The sequence below is a fragment of the Engystomops pustulosus genome, chromosome 2 (assembly GCF_040894005.1).
Source record: "Engystomops pustulosus chromosome 2, aEngPut4.maternal, whole genome shotgun sequence".
Lineage (NCBI taxonomy): Eukaryota > Metazoa > Chordata > Amphibia > Anura > Leptodactylidae > Engystomops > Engystomops pustulosus.
In genome coordinates, this window is record NC_092412.1 from 239,565,469 (window position 1) to 239,588,035 (window position 22,567).

General features: G+C 44.6%; 1 protein-coding gene across 2 annotated transcripts in view; it reads right to left on the minus strand.

Moving 5' to 3' along the window:
* C2H21orf91 (chromosome 2 C21orf91 homolog) overlaps positions 1-12,161 on the minus strand; it is a 30,354-nt gene extending 18,193 nt beyond the window's left edge. Inside the window, exons 1-2 of one of the 2 annotated variants that reach the window (XM_072138580.1) lie at positions 12,005-12,161; positions 5,307-5,440 (exon numbers count right to left, since the gene is read on the minus strand). In XM_072138580.1, the coding sequence (XP_071994681.1) occupies positions 5,307-5,440; positions 12,005-12,030 (160 nt within the window). In that variant the 5' untranslated portion in view covers positions 12,031-12,161. Of the gene's footprint in view, positions 1-5,306; positions 5,441-11,525; positions 11,674-12,004 lie in introns of those variants that run through there. The other variant, XM_072138581.1, reaches the window with a different exon arrangement.
* Between the last annotated feature and the right edge of the window lie 10,406 nt (positions 12,162-22,567).

Sequence of the window (22,567 nt, forward strand, 5' to 3'; positions counted from 1 at the left end):
TTTTCTATAATAATAATAATAATAATAATAATATAAAGTAGCAGAACTCCAAGACTGCACCTTTTTGTTGAAAATGGAAAAATTTCCCCTCTCCCAAAAAAAAACAAAAAAAAAAAACAAAAAAAAAAAACAACCACCACAAAGTAAACATCTGAGCCAAGCGAAACATAAAGCCCTGACTGTGGAAACATTAGAGCGCCTAATGTGCGATGGTAAATGTTATCTCCGAGACAGAACAACACGGCCGCTGTATATTCACCAGATAAAAGCGCCTTCATTTCCACTGGGTGAACTTCTCGCAGATCATTAGGTCTGCTCAGCAAAACGTCCCTCTCTCCGTTAATTTCCCATTATACAACTTGATTACGCAGGATCTGGAAGGGGGGGATCATGTGGTAGAGGACGGTGAAACGCCGCATTACGAGTTCCCTTTCTAACTACAACATTGTAACAAAACGGGAGAGGTCACCGAGCCTGAAAGTAATGGGGGCAAGAAAGAACTTCTGAATATTTTCAAGGCAAGGATCTGGTAAACGGCACATTGACTGGAGACAGCATGAAAGTCGAATACTGGGCGTACAGGCCTTACACTCTACTGACTGACAATAGGCAGAGCGTCCATCAGCTGTATACATAACCACAGAGCCGCTTATTCACGTAGTAGATGTGAGAAAAGCAACACTCTACTCAGGAGCATCAAACCATTACCACTACGAAAAGCAACCGATTTATACATTGGGTGATCATCGTTAGTGGCCGAGCTATGAGATACCCGTTTTTATTAAATTTTAGGAGTAAAGCCTGACAAGATTCGTAAGAGAAACAACGAGAGCCCTCCAGATTTCCCCATCCACACATAGTGATGGCCAATATTTTACGCAGACTGATACAGTGAAACCTGTCAATCACTGTTCTTGGGTGGGGTAATCGGGTCCCTCACCGGCATTCACTGTGCGTGAATATAGGAGAAAGGGAAGCACCTATGGGCTTCAGTTTAGTAGTTTTACTCATTTTATACAGTCCGCCTTTCATGCAAATAGTGTCTCTCTGAGATTCTGCACCTATTCACTTCAAAGGGCACGGTGCAATGCTCCATCCTGCCTGCGGTGTCGCTGCAGGAAAACAGAAACCCTTGACAGTTTCCTCTATCACCTTGAGCTGATTGATGGCTGTGATCAGTGTGAAATATGAGCCCTTTTTATGTAAATATGATTATAATTCACTGTTATATAAGGAAACATTGAAAAATGTAACATAATAGCTCAACGTTAACCTCTAATGTTCATAGTCTCCTGTAGAAGAAAAAAAGCTTAAACCAGCTCACCTCAAAATGTGTTCTTGGATTTAATCCCAGCGCACGGCAGCAAGATCCCCACGGACTCCAAGGCAGAAGTACAAAACAATTGAACCAGCGCTTCGGGAGGTATCCAGTAAAATTTCTTTATTTCTTTATCCAAAACTTTTAAAAGTACATATCACGGCAAGGTGCACAGATATACATAGGAACACCAGGGCAAAAACCTACGCGTTTCGCTCACAGGAGCTTAATCATGATACCATGGTTTTTTGCCCTGGTGTTCCTATGTATATCTGTGCACCTTGCCGTGATATGTACTTTTAAAAGTTTTGGATAAAGAAATAAAGAAATTTTACTGGATACCTCCCGAAGCGCTGGTTCAATTGTTTCATAGTCTCCTGTATATTACTGTGTGATGACATTTTAGCCTTATCCTCCAGGAAGGATATTTAGAGCCATTAGCCGACATTGGAAAAGAGGAGGCAAGGGAATGGAACAATACTATTGTCCTCACAAGGAGGACGGAAGCCATAACACATGCATTAGAGGCAAGACCCTAGAGGGTACAACATACTGGTATGAGGCTACATCCTATGGTAGAGGTGAACGTGTACTTGTATATACTGTGCTGGTAATTGATCTGATCTTTTGTTTATATGGATCAATAAGAAACCACCTGCAGCAACAATGAATTACATGGGGTGGACAAACATGAGCAGCTCCTGCGAAACGCGTCTGTGTGTTGTCAGCACAGTATTTTGCTTCAATCATTCCAGAAAATCTCTGACCTTTAGCTCTACAGCTGTTGTAGAACTACAACTCTCAGCATCTCCTGACAGCTAGCAACAGCTGGACATTCATAGGTTGGAGACCACTGGTTTGGTAAAAGGAATAAAATTATAAAAATAGTTCCTATCTAATGTCAGATCAGTCGTAAAACAGGTAACACCACAGCCTGATGAACCCCGCGGTCTTACAATCAGATTTTTTAATTTTTTTTTGGAAAAAAAAAAAAAGCCACCAGAAAACCTTAACTTGGTTTCCACAATGGGATCACAACCAAAGTCAAAGCGGGTCGTCCCATCAGACGCAGCTTTCCTGCATGCACAGCTTCTGCAAAGATCATCCTCATCTAAGGAACGTGTGAAATAAGATCCAGAACGGCAGCGATGTAGATCTATAGTACAGGAACAAAGACCAAGGAACTATAAAATATTAACACAGCCGGATTGAATATTTACATGAGATCAGCTGAAGAGGGAAGAAGAACGGCTTGGGCTAGGTTCACACTTGTAGGTATTGGGGTGGAATCAGCTTCAGGTTTCCAATATGGCTCAGAAATGCATGCAAAGCCACCAACACAGAGAGCCCTCAAAAGGGAAACCGCAAATGGGCAAATCAAGGACCACACTCCAATTGGGATTTTCATGCAGCTACCACAGCGTGGAGAACAAGACTCCAATTGGTCCTTGCTGGTCCACCAGCTAACACATAAACATACCCAGATGCCACAAAGTATCAGAAACTTGCTGAAGTTCTTCATAATTAAAGACCTGTCTAAAAAGCAGGGAATGGAACCTTCCTATGAACATCTGCTCCAGGCTAACATACCAGGACCCTTATATATTCGAAGGCCACACACAAACACGGGTCAATATTGATAGATCCCATTTTGTATGTTTGTCCAGATTGTGGTATTTGAGGTGATTATCCATGGCCCTCAGTTACCCTACAACAGGCTTTGTGTCTCACCACCAAAGAATTTACAGCTCAGAAAGTAAACTATCCCGAGACATTGCGAGTACTGGAGGAAAGGTGCTCGTTCCTGTTCAGGCCGAATATTAGGTAGGACCTTTAACCCGCACTTTGACAAACAGATTTTATCAATACAGCAGAAGCGGTTGTGAAGCAAGAAGCCGCGATCAATAAAAATATTCACCCTTTAAGGTGATATTGAGCAGTGCCTATGGATCTACCACATGGGTGCAGTACTTCCAAACCAAGAACGCTTAGATACTAGCTTGTTCCCCCTGAAACATGGATTTGTTATTTTTGCTTTATGAAAAACCTGTCTTTTACAATTATGCAAATGAGCCTCAGGGGCTCCAGGCTACTTCACAGAATCCCCTTCTGACTTGGTCGTCTGCTAAATGATCACATCTAAATTCGGCAGGGAGGAGGCTGGTGTAAACCTTGAATCGAGGTACAAATACTTAGCAGTTGACAGAAGAGACACGAAGTGTGATGTAGCCAGGAGCCCCTGAGGCTCATTTGCATAATGAAAACAGTTTATCTCAAAAACGAAGCTATTAGAGGAGGCACAAACCACCACACAAGTGGCGAACAATATTGCATCCATGTGGTATTTTTCCTTAAAACCAAAGCAATGGGTCTTCCAGGACAAGGGGCCCTCCTAGGCAATAATTCTCAGTACTGGACCCAAGAAGGATCTTATAACAAGGACATGGAGGAAAATCAAGGTCACCCCTTGTGCCAATTTTTATAATTAGAAACAAGAAACTTGGTCAGATTCTAGGTTCTCCCAATGGAGGCTTCTCCTAGTCTCCGTAGATCGGACTATTAGTGATACAATCTGCTGACTAGCCAGGAGCGGCACAAGGATTTCTTATAGTCATTGCTGTGACTGTGTGTAATCCGTATAAACATTATGCCTCATACAACAAGCAAAAAAGTATAAAACTGGAGGCAGCCGTCAGTAGGAGACTGGGTGTGAATTGTATGAAGGACAGGATGTCTGTGTACAAAAACAAAAATCTCTGGAGATCAGGATGAAAGCAAAAGAACATTCTAGTCCCAAAGTATGTAAACAACTTCTGTGCCCAGGACTTGTGGAGCCCTGTGCATTATTCTCAATGCAGGCCCATACCTGCTTCTATTTAACCATTTATAGACTAACTTATCAGCGTATCCTTCATAATAAGCCCCTATATGCTTGATAAGGTTGCATATGTATAGGCTGTTCGCTTCAAGAAGACATCAATAACAAGTTTCCAGGAATAGAAAAAAAGAAAGAGAACAAGAATTTCCTAGAACTACAGCGCCAGTCTGTGTACAGTGGTCAGTGCAGGGAACTGCGGTTGAACTCCAAATTGAGTGAATAGGAGCAGAGCTGCTGGTGGCCACAGTGTCATCTATTTTTCATGTTCCCATACTCCTCTATGGGAAGGCCTGTTCTTCAAACACTGGCAGCCTCCAAACGCATCCTTGAAATACACATTCACGTGCAGTGGTCCATCACGATTATAGATGTTGTCCCCTCTTAGGAAGTTATCCCCAATCCATAGGATAGGGAATAATGTACTAATCGGCGAGGGTCCGACCCCTGGGATATCCACTTATTATTAGTATGAAGGGGGGGGGGGGGCGAGGACTCATTTTCACCAATGAGGGGGGGGGGGGGGGGAGAATTGGCCAGAGATAGTGGAGCATTGGTCGAGAATTGAACAGATCAGCAGGGGACTTGCTTGCACCGACGATCCACCCATTAGCAAGAAAAGGATCCTTATTCTCCTAATTGCTGGGGGGTCCCATTCTCATGATCATTGGGGGACCCAGCTTATGGACCCTTACCAATTAGGAAGTTATCCATTATTCTGTGGATTGGGGATAACTTCCTTAAGCGGGACATCCCCTTTAACTCATACCACACGGACAAAATCAGGGAAAACTTTGTGCTTGCCCAGCACTACAGCCATTCGTTTTCAGTAGTGGTGGTCCCGGATGTTAGACCCTTAAAGACTACATGTCTTTGCTTTCTCAGATGGAAACATTCCCAATAATTTATATGTATTTTTATATCAGAACATATATGTCACTCCAATACTGATCTTATGAATTGTTACACATGTATAAAACCATCCTCACAACTATATAAAAAGTGCGCAAGTATAAACTACACACATTATACAGAATCCGTCCTTCGCAATGTAGCCAAGTTGAAAAAGACAAATCCCCATCATGCAAACCAAATCGGACAAGTCCGCCTTACCCTCGATGCTGAGCTCGAAGCAGATGTGGCAGAATGACAGGGTCTCGATGTCAGTGCCCAGCTTGCAGATGCTGCAGACATTGTCGTCATTCAAGTCAATGTTCACAAACTGCTCCTCTTCAGTCATGGTGCCCCTGAGACAGAACAGAGGATTAACCATCAACCAAAGCCGCCCTTTACAAGGTTATGTCCAATAAATAATCACTGCTACATTTACAGGGATGTCCATTCAGGCGTATCACTCGTAGCATATTGAGCCGTAGGACTCTGCTACTCACTACTATGACATTACAGAGCGATTTATGACTATATCCATATCCCATAAATGTCCCATGGGTCAGAGACATTGACCTTTGCCTTGTGGCACAAACCAGAGGACCTGAAAATGAAAAACTATACAAAATAAAAACAGGTTATAAATTGGTCACACAATACAGGAGGTCCCCTACTAAAGGGCACTCGACTTACAGACGACCCCTAGTTACAGACGGACCCCCTGGACCTCTGGTGAAGCTCTCTGGATGTTACTATAGTCCCAGACAGCAATGATCAGCTGTAAGGTGTCTGTATTGAAGTTATATTGATAATTCTTGGTCTAATTAAAATAAAACAATTTACAAATTCCAATTGTCAAATGCCAATTGGGACAATTTTTTTTTGTCTGGAGCTTCAATTATAAAATATACAGTTCCCTCTTACATACAAATTCAACTTAAGAACAAACCTATGTAACCTATCTTGTATGTAACCCAAGGACTGCCTGTATATAAGTGCATAGGGCCTACAGGAGTTTTTTCTGTTTCTGTGGTTAAGTAGAAATAAGTAATACATGGGATAAGTCACAGGTAGGTGCTATATTGCTGGGTGCTGGTAGGTGCTGCATTTGTTTATGGGCACAGGTGCTCTGTATAGTCCTCAAGAACCTCCATCTGTAGTCACAAGGACATAAACAATCCATCCCCCATGGCAAAATTTGTGAGAATATTTGGAGCAGTGTGCACATGTATTTGTACAGGCGGTCCCCTACTTAAGGACACCCGACTTACAGACAACCCATAGTTACAGACGGACCCCTCTGCCCCATGTGACCTCTGGTGAAGCTCTCTGGATGCTTTACTATAGTCTCAAACTGCAATGATCAGCTGTAAGATGTCTGTAATGAAGCTTTATTGATAATTCTTGGTCCAATTACACCAAAAATTTTGAAACTCCAATTGTCACTGGGGCAAAAGAAAAAAAAAATTGTCTAAAACTTCCATTATAAAATATACAGTTTCGACTTACATACAAATTCAACTTAAGAACAAACCTCCAGACCCTATCTTGTATGTAACCCGGGGACTGCCTGTATAGGCAGATGTCAAAGTCTGGGCTCTTACACAACCACAAAGTGTCAGTCATACAAAATACAACAAGGACACACACAATACAATAGATAGAAAGATACAAAAAGTGTGGGGGCCAGAAGTAGGTTTTTGTAAAGTTGACAGATGATTCATCCATAAGATGCACAAAAGTGATGGAGGACTGATAACTAGAAGCGCATACAGCGACTGTATGTACCACAAAATATGGGGCTTTTATTTAAAGGGAACCTGTCAGCAGAAAATGACCTAATAAACCATTACCAGTATGTTGTCAAGCAGCTGAACACCTTCCAGATCGTATTTCTTTCATGACCCAGTGTGGTGGCATCATCCAGAAAATCAACTTTAAAGTGAGATGTAAACTGGTTGTACAAAGTCAAGGAGGCGGAGATTTTAAAACTGAAGTCAATCTCTCTCTCCTCCCCAGAAAGCCCCTTCACTGTAATTGATGGTCCTGCATCTTTAGTAATGACTTAGGGATAAGACACAAGTAGTGTAATGCAGGAACACAGAACAGTTTACTTACCTTGGCCTATAATACCACTTGTTTCATGTCACCGTGGTCCCATAAGTTCACCACAGCCGTCCCCTGACCTCCCACACTTCAGGCCCAGACATAAGAGTTATAAATCTGGGAACCCTAGCAAGGCAAATTTACGTTATTCAGCATTTTTATACTGGCCTGAGCCACAGCCTACAGATGTATAGCTCAGCACTTTCATGCAACATGTTTGTCCCGTCCCTTTAAGACACTAAAAACTCTCCTCTGACCGAGCGCGGCTTTCAGTGGTTAGAAAGTTACGGAGCTATTTTTAAAAGTAGTAGTAAATGGGGCGGCCACGGTGGCGTCATGTCATCACATGTGGATTGACACCGTGTCATAAAATCATCCTAATCCAGAACATAAAATGTAATCCCCATGGGTGATGCTGTGATGTACCAGGGTCACCAAAGGTGTTTATGTCTCACATGATACCTACCACGTGTTCAAGCAAAAAGGCATTGGCAACGCCCAAAAATATTAAAAGAGGCGTATAATATACCTCCATAGTGACATCATTGTTTTTCGTTCCTGTGATGTCACAGATTACACATCTAGCTTTGTAATGTGTTTTTTGCTTCCTCCATTTCACGATGACCTCGTGAGTTACCACTATAGAGTATTCCAGTAACGTCAGGGTAGATTATGTCCATGTGCGTTATCCCTGCACCGCTACGTCACTGTGTGCATTTATCCCTATATTGTAACGTCACTATGCCAAATATCTCACTACTGTGTTATCACCGTGTGCATTATCCCCACGCTGTGACATTACTGTGCCAATTATCTACATATTGGGGGAGATGCATCATAAGTGTCTAAGAGCAGAACTGGTCTAATTGTCCATGGCAACCAATCAGAGCTCAGCTTTCATTTTCCCACAGCGGTTTATAAAATGAAAGCCGAGCTCTGATTGGTTTCTATGGGCAACTAGAACAGTTTTACCTCAGAAATGTCTGATAGAATACGGACATAATGGGGGAGATTTATCATACATTTCTGAGGTAAAACTGTTCTAGTTGCCCATAGAAACCAATCAGAGCTCAGCTTTCATTTTATAAAACACTGTGGGAATATGAAAGCTGAGCTCTGATTGGTTTCTATAGGCATCTAGAACAGTTTTACCTCAGAAATGTCCGATAAATCTCCCCCATTATCTCGGTATTCTATCATCAAAGTGTGAATTTTCTTACCATTGTGATAACAAAAGCAGTACATGTACGTTCCCTGGACTGTGACATTACAAAATTAGTCATAAGCTTTTTATGTTCTGCACTAATTGCAGTAGCTGGATATGGAGGAATAAGTCCAGTGTCGGTATAAGGTCCTATAGCTACGTGTTATGACCCTACCCTGCCCTGTGGGCCTCCATGTCCTTGCATGGAACAGCGATGTCTATTAGACCTAAACATATGCAGAAACAAACAATAATGACTAATAAATAATAAATGGATAACATATTCTCAGCCTTCTCCTCTCAATCATTTACCTCCCTACCCCATAAACACCTCACTGGACCCGCTTTGGGCTAATGACTGACCTCCTCAGACTGAGAGATGTCACTTCCGGATCTGTGGAGGCCATTTATCGGCTACAACGAATTTCATAACCCTTAACCCCCCCCCCCCCCCCCGCAAAAACTTTAGGCCGAATACAGAGTTAAAATCCAGAAGTACTGGAGCGACACCAGAACCAGGGCAAGGTAAGTTAGCTTTCTATTTTTTTACCTATACCTTCCCCAGGGGGTTTTCTAGGTTCCCGGAAAACCCCTTTAACTTAGACAACCCCTTTAAGTTTGGATCCAGTGGCTCAGAGACTGTAAATGTATAATATGAAGAGAATCACTGGCATCAGGCAGAGGAGCGGCGCCCGGTGATGGCAGCGCTGGGGTATAATTTGCAAGTTCAAACAGTTCATTGGAGAAATAATCAAGTGGAAAGCGCTGGCGGTGCTGATCCAGCCTCCAACACGTCCGCAGAGAGGAACCCTGACCCAAACACTGGAGGGGAGCAATGACTTTTATGGTGGGTGAACACAGAAGAATCCAGCATGTGGTGTATGTACAGAAGCCAGCACGAGGCCTCTACACTCCACATCCACCGAACATCCCAGAGTATGCTGGGGGTTGTAGTAGCAATGTACAGTATGTTATGCACGCCGAGGACAGTATATACATGTGTGATCACCAGTCGCTGCACATGCTTTTCATTTGACTCAGAGATGACATGATGTAAGAATACAATGCGAGGCTGCAGACATACTGACACATCCTATTAGGATGTAACGTTATGACAGCAATTAGGATCAGAAGTCACATGTTATAGCACAAATATCTCAGCAAAGAGCACTGAACAAAGAGAACTTCATAGCAATCAATTGCAATAATAACATAAAGCTCTCACTTAAAGGGGATGTCTAGATGTCTAAAAGGGGTTGCCAGGGGATTAAAAAACATGGATTCTTTCTTCAAAAACCAACTCCTCTCCTGACCAAGGTAAAGCATGGTATTGCAGCCAAGCTTCATTCATTTATATGCAGCCGAGCTGCAATACCAGCGCCAGCCATGGTCAGGTGTGGCGCTGTTTTTAGAAGAAAGCAGCCATGATTTTCATCCACAGGACAAAACCTTTAATTGTTGAGTAAAGAAGGTTCAATTGTGTTCAGTTTGTTAAACTTTTGGTGGATAAGTAGTTAAAGGGGTTGTCAGAGATTAAAATAAAATACTACCATAGACTGGAATGGCTTAAATCAAAATGAAATCTAACATGAAAATCTATCATGATAAACCAGGGACATTTGCTCATAGAGCCAGGCACCTTAAAAGTGGTAACCTTATATATGTTATCCATGGCCTCCGTCCCTTTAAAAATTATTCTAATGACCCTGAAGGGGGTAGGATGGGGGTGTTACCAGAACCCATCTAAACTATAGCTTCACAAGCAGTTACACTTGTGCTCCCTCCCCCTGCTCCCTTAGCACCCCCTCTCCCTCCGCCTGCTGTAGTCTCACACACAGTGGGAGGTGAAAGTGTAACAGCCTTTGAATCTACAGCCCAGATGAGTTCTGGTAACACCCTCAGAAGCATTGCTGGTTAATTAATTTTGGGTGGAAATAAACCCATTTGCAAGAGAGGTTCTGACCACCGCTCCGCACAGTACACATGTAGGAGCCCCCAGATTTAAGGTAAGATTAGCTATCTCTAGAGTCCTACTACATATGGGGGACCCTACAATGTGACCAGGCCGTCTAATGTGTATATTGGGGGATGGGGAACAGCTGTCAGGAAAACAAGTGTGGAGCCAGATTTAGATTTAATCCATGACCTGATATTCTCCCGCTTCTGATGACCATGCATAGGGACTGAGGTTTAGCAGCATTTAAATACAGACACCAGATGTAGGTCACCGGGACGGTCCCTACTATTACTCTATTTTCAATCTCCTCCTAGATTTAGCACTGTAACCAGATTGCCCTGTAATCCACAAAATCTGATAATCCGGCCCCATAGTATTACTATACATAGACATAACAAATCGGGTCCACGCATTAGACAAACAGAAACCTCTTAGTCATGACTTTGAGGAACATCTACAGATCTTACAGGTGACCACATGTGATCGTCATAACTCATAGATATGGGGACCTGAAGTACAGATTACGAGTTATTTCCGCAAGAAGAAAAGTCTCATGTATATAACAATAGCATAAAACTTATTGTGCGCCTGAAGCAACATCAGGAAGTCCCAAACCCTCAGTGCGCCCATCATCTAATCCTTTGTTAGTCCGAGAGGGTGACTTCTTAAAGAAACCGTCAAGTTTTATGCTATATTTACTATCCCTCTTGTGATACAACAAAAGAAACTAAGTCAAAACACTAAAATAGCAAAAAACACATGTTACCAAAGTATAAAAAACAAAAAAAAAAAAAACCTTTCATGTTGATGGGCAGATTTAGAGCCCTGGGGCTATGCTTCTTACTAACCCCCCCCCATCCACCCCCCATGGTGACAACAAAAGAAGGTGAGAAACAATGTAACAAAACTGGAAACTTGTTACTACTTGTATCTAGTGTTATAAAGCAGTATAATAGGTAATAATGTACAATTACAGATAATATCTGACCATTACTTGGTATGTTGAGGTCAGATATAATGGAATGAGGGATTATTACACCACAGGAGATACAATAATGTAAAAATTGCTAATATTGGACACAATAATAGAAGAAAATCTATATAAATACAGGAGACACATAATGAGATCTACTTATAAAGAGCAGAAGACACAACAAGGAGCACCCAATCTACTTACAGTAAGCTGTAGTTCTGTAGGATCTGAGGAAGATACCAGCTCCCCTTCTTACAGTGGTCCTACCTTGAACTACAGCAGCATGGACATCCCCGATCAAGTCACCCACTCACTCTACTGGATCATACCAACGTCTTTCAAAACTTGACTGGACACCACCGTTTATGATGACCGCAACTAAGCTCAGACTTATGTCACTGCTCGTTACGATGGCGAAGACAAAGTTAAACGAGGCGAATAAACTGCGAGGAACTTTATAAAAGTAGAAACGCACATACTAGCCCCCCCTACTCTTGAAAGGTTTTGGTATAGCCCAAGGCTACACCGTCACAGATGCCCGTGAAAGACGAAACCATTATAAAGAGGGGGGGGTAAAGTGATAAGTCCGTACAGTACTGGAAATATGAACTCGATTAACAAGAAGTAAATATTTAAAAAATCTCTATAGAGTTGTGTCAGTGTCACGGGGTGTAGTGGTTTACCTCGCTGAGCATCCCGTATCGTCCATGGCAGGTGGTACAGTCCGCCTGTGTATATTCCCGAGGAAAGTACACGCTGCTCTCTACGTCATAGAGAGAGACGTTGTGGAGCGCAACGGAAAGAGACAATGAAAACAGGGAACCCGCGTGGCCACGCCTCTGGATTCCGATTGGATGTGGCGGTCGTAGTAGAATTGCGTCATAGCCCCGCCCCTTTCCAATGAGTTCTGCAGCGCGCTCTGGATGCGTGTTGCGTGCCCACGCGCGCGCGTTTTCAGCTAGATTTTTGACGTCTTTGTTTGTCTTTTTTTTTTGTTTACCACGTCCCACCCGCGTGTAGCTCTATAGTAAGAGTACTGTATAGTACAATGGAAATAGTATCATTTTTTAGCGCTTTAAGAAGACTTTCCACGTTAACTTTTAAGGACCATGTGACTTTTAAAAAGAAAAAAAACATTTTATAAATGCTGTTCTGTTATTATATAATATTACTACACTGTTATGCTACATGATCACATGACTGTGTAGTACACTACAGGCGGTCCCCTACTTAAGGACACCCGACTTACAGACAACCCATAGTTACAGACGGACCCCTCTGCCCACTGTGACCTCTGGTGAAGCTCTCTGGATGCTTTACTATAGTCCCAGACTCCAATGATCAGCTGTAAGATGCCTGTAATGAAGCTTTATTGATAATTCTTGGTCCAATTACACCAAAAATTTTGAAACTCCTATTGCCACTGGGGCAAAAGAAAAAAAATGGTCTAGAACTTCCATTATAAAATATACAGTTTCGACTTACATACAAATTCAACTTAAGAACAAACCTCCAGAACCTATCTTGTATGTAACCCGGGGACTGCCTGTACATATTATTAGGAAGCAGCATTAGAGAGGTTCCAGAGAGGAAGGGGTGTTTTATACTGACATTGGGGTTCAAATAGTGCATGTTTGCAGGCAGTAGAGAGTGCGCAGGGCAGAAACATTTTGCCACTGGCTGCGGCCCCTTGGCGTGAAGGGGAATATAGTTGCAATTAGTGGTGTGAATTATTGTTATTATGTATTTAATGAAAATGCTTTTATATTTATATACTGTGGATGAAGATTGATAACAGTGTGATAACACGCTCATGTGCCCACTCCAAGGAGAACAGTGTTTTTGTTTCTGCGATGCCCATGTGATAATTACTAACAAATGAACTATGGACATTACTTCTTATCTGTAACTAACCAAGCCCAGGTCCTGCCTCACTGAAAGTTCTGTCTAATCCTTTGTGAAGCAAATAAAGCATCTCACTGCTGCCTAGCCTCTCATGGCAGCGCTGCTCCGCACAGAATGAGATATTATACCATACTTTTTTTTGGTGTGATTTCTTTGAGCTCACTCTGTGAATTTTATTAGTCATTAGAGAACCTGAGGTTGTGTGGACAGAGGCAGAACTTGACACAAGTCTTGATAAATCTTCCCCACTGGACATATCTCTGTGCGGTGCTTAGGTGAACACAGCATTGTACACCCGAGCTTTGTTACACATGCACTATATCTATAGCTCATGCGCATTAAGGCCGTACCTCCCAGCAGGACAGTCCTGGATTTCGTCTCTGTCCTGCCTGGCGGGAGGTATGGCGCAGGACATTGACACTGTGGATAAATGGATGATGATGCTATAGTGATCTGGAGAGCAATCAGCTTTCTGCATCACTGCCGGGTTTCTGCCGTGTCTGTACACAGCAAAGCCTGACAGGTGAAGTGACATCATCACAACGCGCCTGCTGGGCGCTGTTGTAGTACTGACACAGTGGAGGAAGAGACTAGTGATGGGAATTACGGCTCTTCTTAGTGAGCTGGCTCATTAGTCTCCACACACTGAGAAGAGTCGGCTCTTCTGGCTCCCTATTAAATACATAATAGTGAGCCGCAGGCCAGTCACCCGGCACCACTCCACTTTTAACCCGATTGTATCGGGTTAAAGGGGGCATGGTGAGCCGGTTAGGGGCGGGATTAAGTGAGCAATCGGCTCACTGACAGGAGCCGGCTCCTATGGTTCACAGACACATCACTAGAAGAGACAGGATGACGAGGGAACGAGGAAAAGGTGGGTACACTTTATTCTTATTCAACAAAAGAGGGGCCATAAGAACGTGAGCAACGAAGGAGGCACAATAAAGCAGGGGCACAGATGAATATGCGCAATAATAGGGAGAAGCAGAAGTTGGGACCGTGATAAGAAGTGGAGCAGAGAGGTGGCACAATAAGAGAGGGAGCAGAGAGAGGGGGCACAAGAAGGGGGAACAGATAAGGGACATAATAAGGAAAGGAAGAGAAATGGGGACCAATGGAAGGGGAGGGGGAGCCAAGACTGGTTCATAATAAGAGGTGGAGCAGAGAAAGGGACCACTATAAGAGGGAATGGGGAATAGTGCATTGTACAGGGTGAGAATATACAGTGCAAGAGCCATAAATCTAGGTATTATACTGTGTGGGAACACTAAAGGGCTTGGATAAGGGGCACCGGTAGCGCGGTTGGGAGAAGTTGGGAGGTATCATGCGCAGTGAGGCTGAACCTATGGCACCTGCTCAGTGAAGCTGTACCTATGGCATGTGCGTAGTGAGGTCCTCCCTATTGGACATGCACAGTCAGGCCATCCCCGACAGGTTCCCTTTAATGCAGAAGTCAAGCACATAAAGGCCATTAATGGGATGTTACATAAAAAAATTACTGGAAATGAGTGATCTAAACCGTCCTCAGTTTTTACTTTGTTATTTAACTCTTGTAGGACCTAGAAATAATACAGTAGTCCTTACATTTCTTACATGAATTCTATACTTGCAGAGTAATATGTGATAAAGCACACGATTGGAATTCACTAAACGAAAGAATCCAACAACATTTGACGTGATTTATCACTGCAAAATGTCAAACAGTAAATTGCATAAAATTGGATATAAGGAAATGAGGTGGAACCAGGCTGATGCTTGTCATTCAACCGCACGGAAAATCATGTTCAACGCTGGAGACTTCAAAGCCAATCACTTCAAGTCATAATTGTCCCAGTGTTTGGATGAGGGCCCACTTGCTGCTTAATTTTGAGATTTGAAACTCAGGATCCCCAAAAATTACTTTGGGCAGCAGATTCTACACTGAGCTTGGAGCTGTGCTCTCGGATCATTGGTTGAGGGGCTTTAGGCCCCTTCCACACTAGCGAGTGTGCATACCTCCCAACCGTCCCGTTTTGGGCGGGACAGTCCCGTTTTTTAACCCTTGTCCCGCCTGCACGGACCGTTAAGTGAAAGTCCCGGTTTTTTTGCGTTTTCACGGATTTTTCCGTTTTGTCCCGCCCCGAGTCCCGCCCCCCCCGAGTCCCGCCCTCGAGTCCCGCCCCCGTCCTGCTCAGGATACAGAGAAGCCAGGGGGCGGGGTGCAGCGTCCTCCTCCTCTCCAGCTCCCGGGCTGTCTGCTGCAGAGCCGGCACCTCCCCCATCCCCTCCCCTGGGAGGCAGAGCCCTCCCTGTCCTCAGGCTGCCACTCGGCACATGGATGGATGGATGGATGGAGCAGTGCAGAGTGTCATGTTCTCTGCACTGCCCCTGCACAGCAGCCCCAGGGGATCAGCCTCCGTGCAGGCAGGAGCTCTCCAGCTCTGCTACATCAATGGCTCCCTGCCCCCACCTCCTCCTCCTGCTCCTCACTGAAGTTCGTCTGATGAAGCAGAGCCGAGTGTGTGCAGCTGCTGCAGTGTGATAACAGGTACTCTACAGTGACTGCAGGCAGCAAAGGGTTAAACACTTCACTTTCCTCCATAGACCCCCTGCCCCCATCCCTAATCCCCCCCCAGTGCCTTCTATTCTGCTTTTATTGTACCATATACTTAATCCCTTAACCCCTTAAGGACGGAGGGTTTTCCGGCTCATTTCTCGCTCTCCAACTTCAAAAATCCATAACTTTTTCATTTTTCCGTGCACAGACCTGTGTGAGGGCTTATTTTGTGCGTAACAAATTTTACTTTCACGTAATGTTATTTATTTTAACATGGCGTGTACTGCGAAGCTGCAAAAAATTCCAAATGTGGAAATTTTTTTTTAAAAAAACGCACGTGTCACGTTCTTGTGGGCTCAGTTTTTTCGACTTTGACTGTGCACTCAAAATAACACCTCAGCTTTATTCTTTGGTTTGGTGCGATCGCGGTGATACCGGATTTATAGGTTTTATTGTGTTTTAATACATTTTCAAAAATTAAACGAATGTGTACAAAAAAAAAAAATAAAAATTTTTTTGCCATCTTCTGACGCTAATAACTTTTTCATATTTTGGTGCACGGAGCTGGGGGTGGGGTCATTTTTGGCAAAATGAGCCGACGTTTTCATTGCTACCATTTTGAGGTCTGTGCGACATTTTGATCATTTTTTATTTCATTTTTTATGTTATGTAAAAAGGTGTAAAAGTCGCATTTCGGACATTTGGGCGCCATTTCCCGTCTCGGAGGTCACCGCCGCCCGTAACCGTTTTTATATTTTGATAGATCGGGCATTTTGGGACGCGGCGATACCTAATATGTTTGTGATTTTTACTGTTTATTATGTTTTATATCCGTTCTAGGGAAAGGGGGGTGATTAGAATTTTTAATATTTTATAAATTTTTTTTATTTTTAAAACCTGTTTTTTCTTTTTTTTCCACTATTTCTTAGACCATCTAGGGTACATTAACCCTAGATGGTCAGATCGCTCCTACCATATACTGCAATACTTCTGGCTCATTGTAACGAACCTGCAGAAGCCATGTAGCCTCGTGTCAAAAGAAGACCCGAGGCTACCACGGCAAACGATCGCCGCCCCCGATGACGTTCGGGGGCACAGCGATCGTAAAAAAGACTTTGCCGGCGACAATGACCGACTGCGGTTATTAGCGGTGGGGGTTTTCTGCAACATGCAAAACCCCCCACCTTGTATGAAGAGGACTCAGCCCGTGAGCCCTCTTCATACATCCCTTGTACCTCTGCGCCGTAGAGCTACGACACAGAGCGTTAAGGGGTTAAAGGGGTTTTCCCACAAATACAAGTTAGGCCCTATCCATAGGACAGGGCTTAACCTGCTGATGTGTGGGGGTTTCAGTGATGTGACCCCCATAGATCATGAAAACGAGGGGTCTGTTGGGGTCCACATAAGGTACATGTCATCGCTCTATGACAGTAATGGAGCAGAATGGTCATACACGGCCGTCTGCTCCATTACTCTGACGGAGCGATTTTTGCGTTTCCATATTTCACTCCCCACTTTCAAAAATCAATAACTTTTTTATTTTTCCACGTACAGAGCTGTGCGGCCTGTTTCTGCGTAACAAATTATACTTCCTAGTGACAGTATTAAATATTCCAGGCCCTGTACTGGGAAGCGGGAAGGAAAATATCAAATGTGTTTTTTATGGCTTTCACTGCGCGCTCAATAGGACTCCTCCCCTTTACTGCGCTCCATAGGACCCCTCCCCTTTACTGCGCTCCATAGGACCCCTCCCCTTTACTGCGCTCCATAGGACCCCTCCCCTTTACTGCGCTCCATAGGACCCCTCCCCTTTACTGCGCTCCATAGGACCCCTCCCCTTTACTGCGCTCCATAGGACCCCTCCCCTTTACTGCGACAACGAGCATGTCTCCCCCCCCTAGACAACGAGCATTTCCCCCTGCTAGACAACGAGCATGTCTCCCCCTGACCCCTAGACAACGAGCATGTCCCCCCCCCTAGACAACGAGCATGTCCCCCCCCCTAGACAACGAGCATGTCCCCCCCCCCAGACAACGAGCATTCCCCCCCCCTAGACAACGAGCATGTCTCCCCCCGACTCCTAGACAACGAGCATGTCCCCCCCCTAGACAACGAGCATTTCCCCCCCCCCCCCTAGACAACGAGCATGTCTACCCCTGACCCCTAGACAACGAGCATTTCCCCCCCCTGTGGCTGCGTGCCCTTTTTTGTGTGTTTGTGTTATTTTTGTCTTCCAGGACCGTGCCTGCTGTGGACTGCTTCGGATTCGAAGGATTACGTCTATGACCGACATTTCTAACAAATAAAATGGTCAACGAGGGTGTGTCTGCGTCTTTTGTTCAATAAAATTTTCTGAAAACGGTGTGATTATTTATATTTTTGCGACACTCTTCATAGTTTGCCGTAGTAGTGGTGCCGGCTAGGTGACGGTGCTCATTACTAAGGGCTGGCCTTAGTGTTTGCCTTAATTTTTTTGGCAAATTTACACTAACGCCCATACCATTACCCCGGTACCCACCACCACCAGGGGTGCTGGGAAGAGCCGGGTACAAACCAGTACCTGACCGTCTATAGATGGTCAGGCGCTGGGGCGGCTGCAGGCTGTTATTGTTGCGCTGGAATAGCCCCCTAACAGTGGCCTATCCCAGCTCAGTAATGGCAGGCTGCTGCTGCTTTATTGTATCAGGCTGATTTGAACAATAGGGGGAGCCCCATGCCGTTTTTCCCCCCCATTTTTTTGTAAAAATGGGGGAAACAGCCTGGGAGCCCCCTTTAAAGGGGGGACCCCACGCATATTTTTGTCAAAAATTTGAAGAAAAAACGGCATGGGGCTCCCCCTATTTTTCAAATCAGCCTGATACAAAAAAGCAGCAGCAGCCGCCATTACTGAGCTGGGATAGGCCACTGTTAGGGGGCTATTCCAGCGCAACAATAACAGCCTGCGGCCGCCCCAACACCTGACCATCTATAGACGGTCAGGTACTGGTTTGTACCCGGCTCTTCCCAGCACCCCTGGTGGTGGTGGGTACCGGGGTAATGGTATGGGCGTTGGTGTAGTGCAAACACTAAGGCCAGCCCTTAGTAATGAGCACCGTCACCTAGCCGGCACCACTACTACGGCAAACTATGAAGAGTGTCGCAAAAAAATAATCACACCGTTTTCAGAAAATTTTATTGAACAAAAAACGCAGACACACCCTCGTTGACCATTTTATTTGTTAGAACTGTCGGTCATCGATGTAATCCTTCGAATCCGAAGCAGTCCACAGCAGGCACGGTCCTGGAAGACAAAAATAACACAAACACACAAAAAAGGGCACGCAGCCACAGGGGGGGACAGGCTCGTTGTCTAGGTGGGGGACATTCTCGTTGTCTAGGTGGGGGTACATTCTCGTTGTCTAGGTGGGGGTACATGCTCGTTGTTTAGGGGGGGACATGCTCGTTGTCTAGGGGGGGCATGCTCGTTGTCTAGGGGGGGCATGCTCGTTGTCTGGGGGGGACATGCTCGTTGTCTAGGGGGGGCATGCTCGTTGTCTGGGGGCGGACATGCCCGTTGTCTGGGGGGGACATGCTCGTTGTCTGGGGGGGACATGCTCGTTGTCTAGGGGGGGGCATGCTCGTTGTCTAGGGGGGGGGCATGCTCGTTGTCTGGGGGCGGACATGCCCGTTGTCTGGGGGGGACATGCTCGTTGTCTAGGGGGGGACATGCTCGTTGTCTAGGGGAGGACATGCTCGTTGTCTGGGGGGGGCATGCTCGTTGTCTAGGGGAGGACATGCTCGTTGTCTAGGAGGGCATGCTCGTTGTCTGGGGGGGGCATGCTCGTTGTCTAGGAGGGCATGCTCGTTGTCTGGGGGGGGGACATGCTCGTTGTCTAGGGGGAGTGGAATATGCCCCCCAATTATATACATAAATATACATTGGTGCCAGTGGATGCGTTGAAGGTATGAGCAGTGGCGTGGCCAGGGGGTGTGGTTAGGGGGCGTGGCTAGGGTGTGGCTTCTGTGGGTAAAAAAATCGCCGCGGCGCGCTTCGCGCGCCGCCATTTTGTCCCTCTTTCTCCTCCACAAAAGTTGGGAGGTATGGAGTGTGATGCGATGAACTCGCATCACACTCGCAACGCAAGTGCCGGGAACGCACGGCCCGAACGCTGCACCGCGGGAGTGAACTCAGCATGTCAGTTCACTCCCGCGGTGCAGCGTTCGGGCCGTGCGTTCCCGGCAGCTTGCGTTGCGAGTGTGATGCGAGTTCATCGCATCACACTCGCTAGTGTGGAAGGGGCCTTACAGCTCCCTATTACTTATCTGCAGCTGCAGTTACAGTCCCTGACCACTACACAGACAATGGAGCTGGTTTTCCAACTCTCTTCTCTGTTTTGATTCAGCAGGAATCAAGTTATTGCTGGGGATTCTGAGTATTTAGAACCACACCGATCTCACCAATTATAAGTCTTCACTGGACATCTATAAATAACAGCTAGGTGTGCGTGTGTCCTATTAGAGAGAAGGGAATAACCTACAGGTTGCAAAATGGATTACATTTTCCATACTAATTCATCCTGGCAGTGGCTTTCCCCCTGTTCTTTACAGTACAGATGCATGCTTTTCCAAGCCAAGCATGCATGTATATAAGAGGAGTTTGTTAATATATTTGTACTTATGTGAATGACTAAGCTTACATTAGTTTATTAGTTAATTTTTTCCTTCTGTACATGGACCAGGAGGATCAGGATGAACAAAGTAATTATAGGGAATCAGGGAAGGGGCATTGAAACCTGTATAGGTTATTATATTACAAGTTCTATAGGTTATGGCAGTAAACATATCCTATATATTGCTATTTGCAGTCTTTCCTAAAATGAAGCAAATTTTGTGTCTAGTGATTTCCTGCAAATTATCTGCCCCCGTTTTAGTATAAATTTGACCTGTTTTTACTAAGAACTTCACCATAAAGTGATAGCAGATGTATGGATTTAATCAGCCATAAAACTCCCCTGAGTGGTTCTCCGGTGGATTGAAGCTGAGAAATAATTGACATGATGTATAATCCACAGTGGTGGAAACTCTTCTATTCTTATGAATCTCTACTCAATAACCTGATTCCAGGACAGACACTTAAGGGGCTTATCACAGAAAGCATTTTCTTAAAGGGAACCTGTCACCGTGGACTGATTGAGGTATATATTTTCAGTATAGCTTGAATTGTATTCATTGAAATCCGGATTTATTCCCATCTAAGATGTCTAGTCGGTGGTGCTAGTCAATGATTGATAGATTTTTAGATGCTGCTTGCAGATAGGACACTATGTACAATCTGCTCAGCTCCTCCTGCTCTATAACATGCAGCCTGCAGATAGGACACTATGTACAATCTGCTCAGCTCCTCCTGCTCTATAACATGCTGCCTGCAGATAGGACACAATGTACAATCTGCTCAGCTCTTCCTGCTCTATAACGTGCTGCCAGCAGATAGGACTCCATGTACATTCTGCTCAGCTCCTCCTGCTCTACAAAATACTGAAAACACTGAAAAATTCTCTGCTGAAATTTCAGACATATTTTTATCTGAAAAATACTGCCTGCCGGCAGGACACTGCTTTGTGTGCACTCTACTCTGCTCCTCCTGCTCTATAACATGCTGCCTGAAGAAGGGCACTATGTACAATCTGCTCAGCCCCTCCTGCTCTATAACATTTTGCCTGAAGATAGGACACTATGTACAATCTGCTCATTGTCTGCTGCTCTATAACATGCTGCCTGCAGATAGAACAACATGCACAATCTGCTCAGCTTCTCCTGCTCTATAACATATGACCTGGAGATATGACACTACATATAATCTTCTCAGTTCCTCCTACTTTATAACATGCTGCATAGAGATAGGACACTGTGTACAACTTGATGAGCTCCTCCTGCTCTATAACATGCTGCCTGCAGATAAGATACTATATACAATCTGCTCAGCTCTCCCTGCTCTATAACATGCTGTCTGCATATAGGACTCCATGTACAATCTGCTCAGCTCATCCTGCTCTATAACATGCTGCCTGCAAATAGGACAATGTACAATTTGCTTATCTATACCTATTCTGTAACAAACTGCTTGTCGTTATGACTCAAGGAGCAACCAACCTGCACCAATTCAATGTGACAGTTTCCAATTATGGAAATAATAATTGTAATATTCAATTACTAGAACACATTTAATGCGGCTAACGGCAGATGCACACGACAGCATAAATTAGTTGTGCTCTATATGCACGGACAGCACATGGCGGCACTGAACCCAGTATCTATAAACAGCATACTATTTTAATATACAGGAAAATTAAAGATGCGGGTACAACACAGACACCAAGTGAAAGATCCATAAGTAGTGGGTATAATAAAGGCAGATTGGGCAGTACCATTGGGGCCCATGCCTTCTAGGGGGCCCATGGTCTCCAAAGCCACCTACCAAATTTTAAACCTAGAAGGTATATCCTTCTATATCTCCTCTTGCTCTCAGTGCACATGAACACAAGAGTCATTTCAGAACCTTAAAAGGTCCTCCAAAGGTTCTGAAACTGCAGATTGAAAGCCGGCAGAAGGGACGCATCCTCCATTCCCCAAAAAACTTCATTCTAGTATCATATGTAGGAAGTGATTCCAGAATTGTAGAGGCTATAATATTCATACATCCCAGGGTCTTTATCTGCCCCTGCCTAAGGGATTGAAGAGGCAGCAGCCACACCCAAGTGTTAGTGCCTAAGGGGGAAGCTAACACCCATGGAACATCACACTTAGGTGCCCTTCACAGATTTTCCAT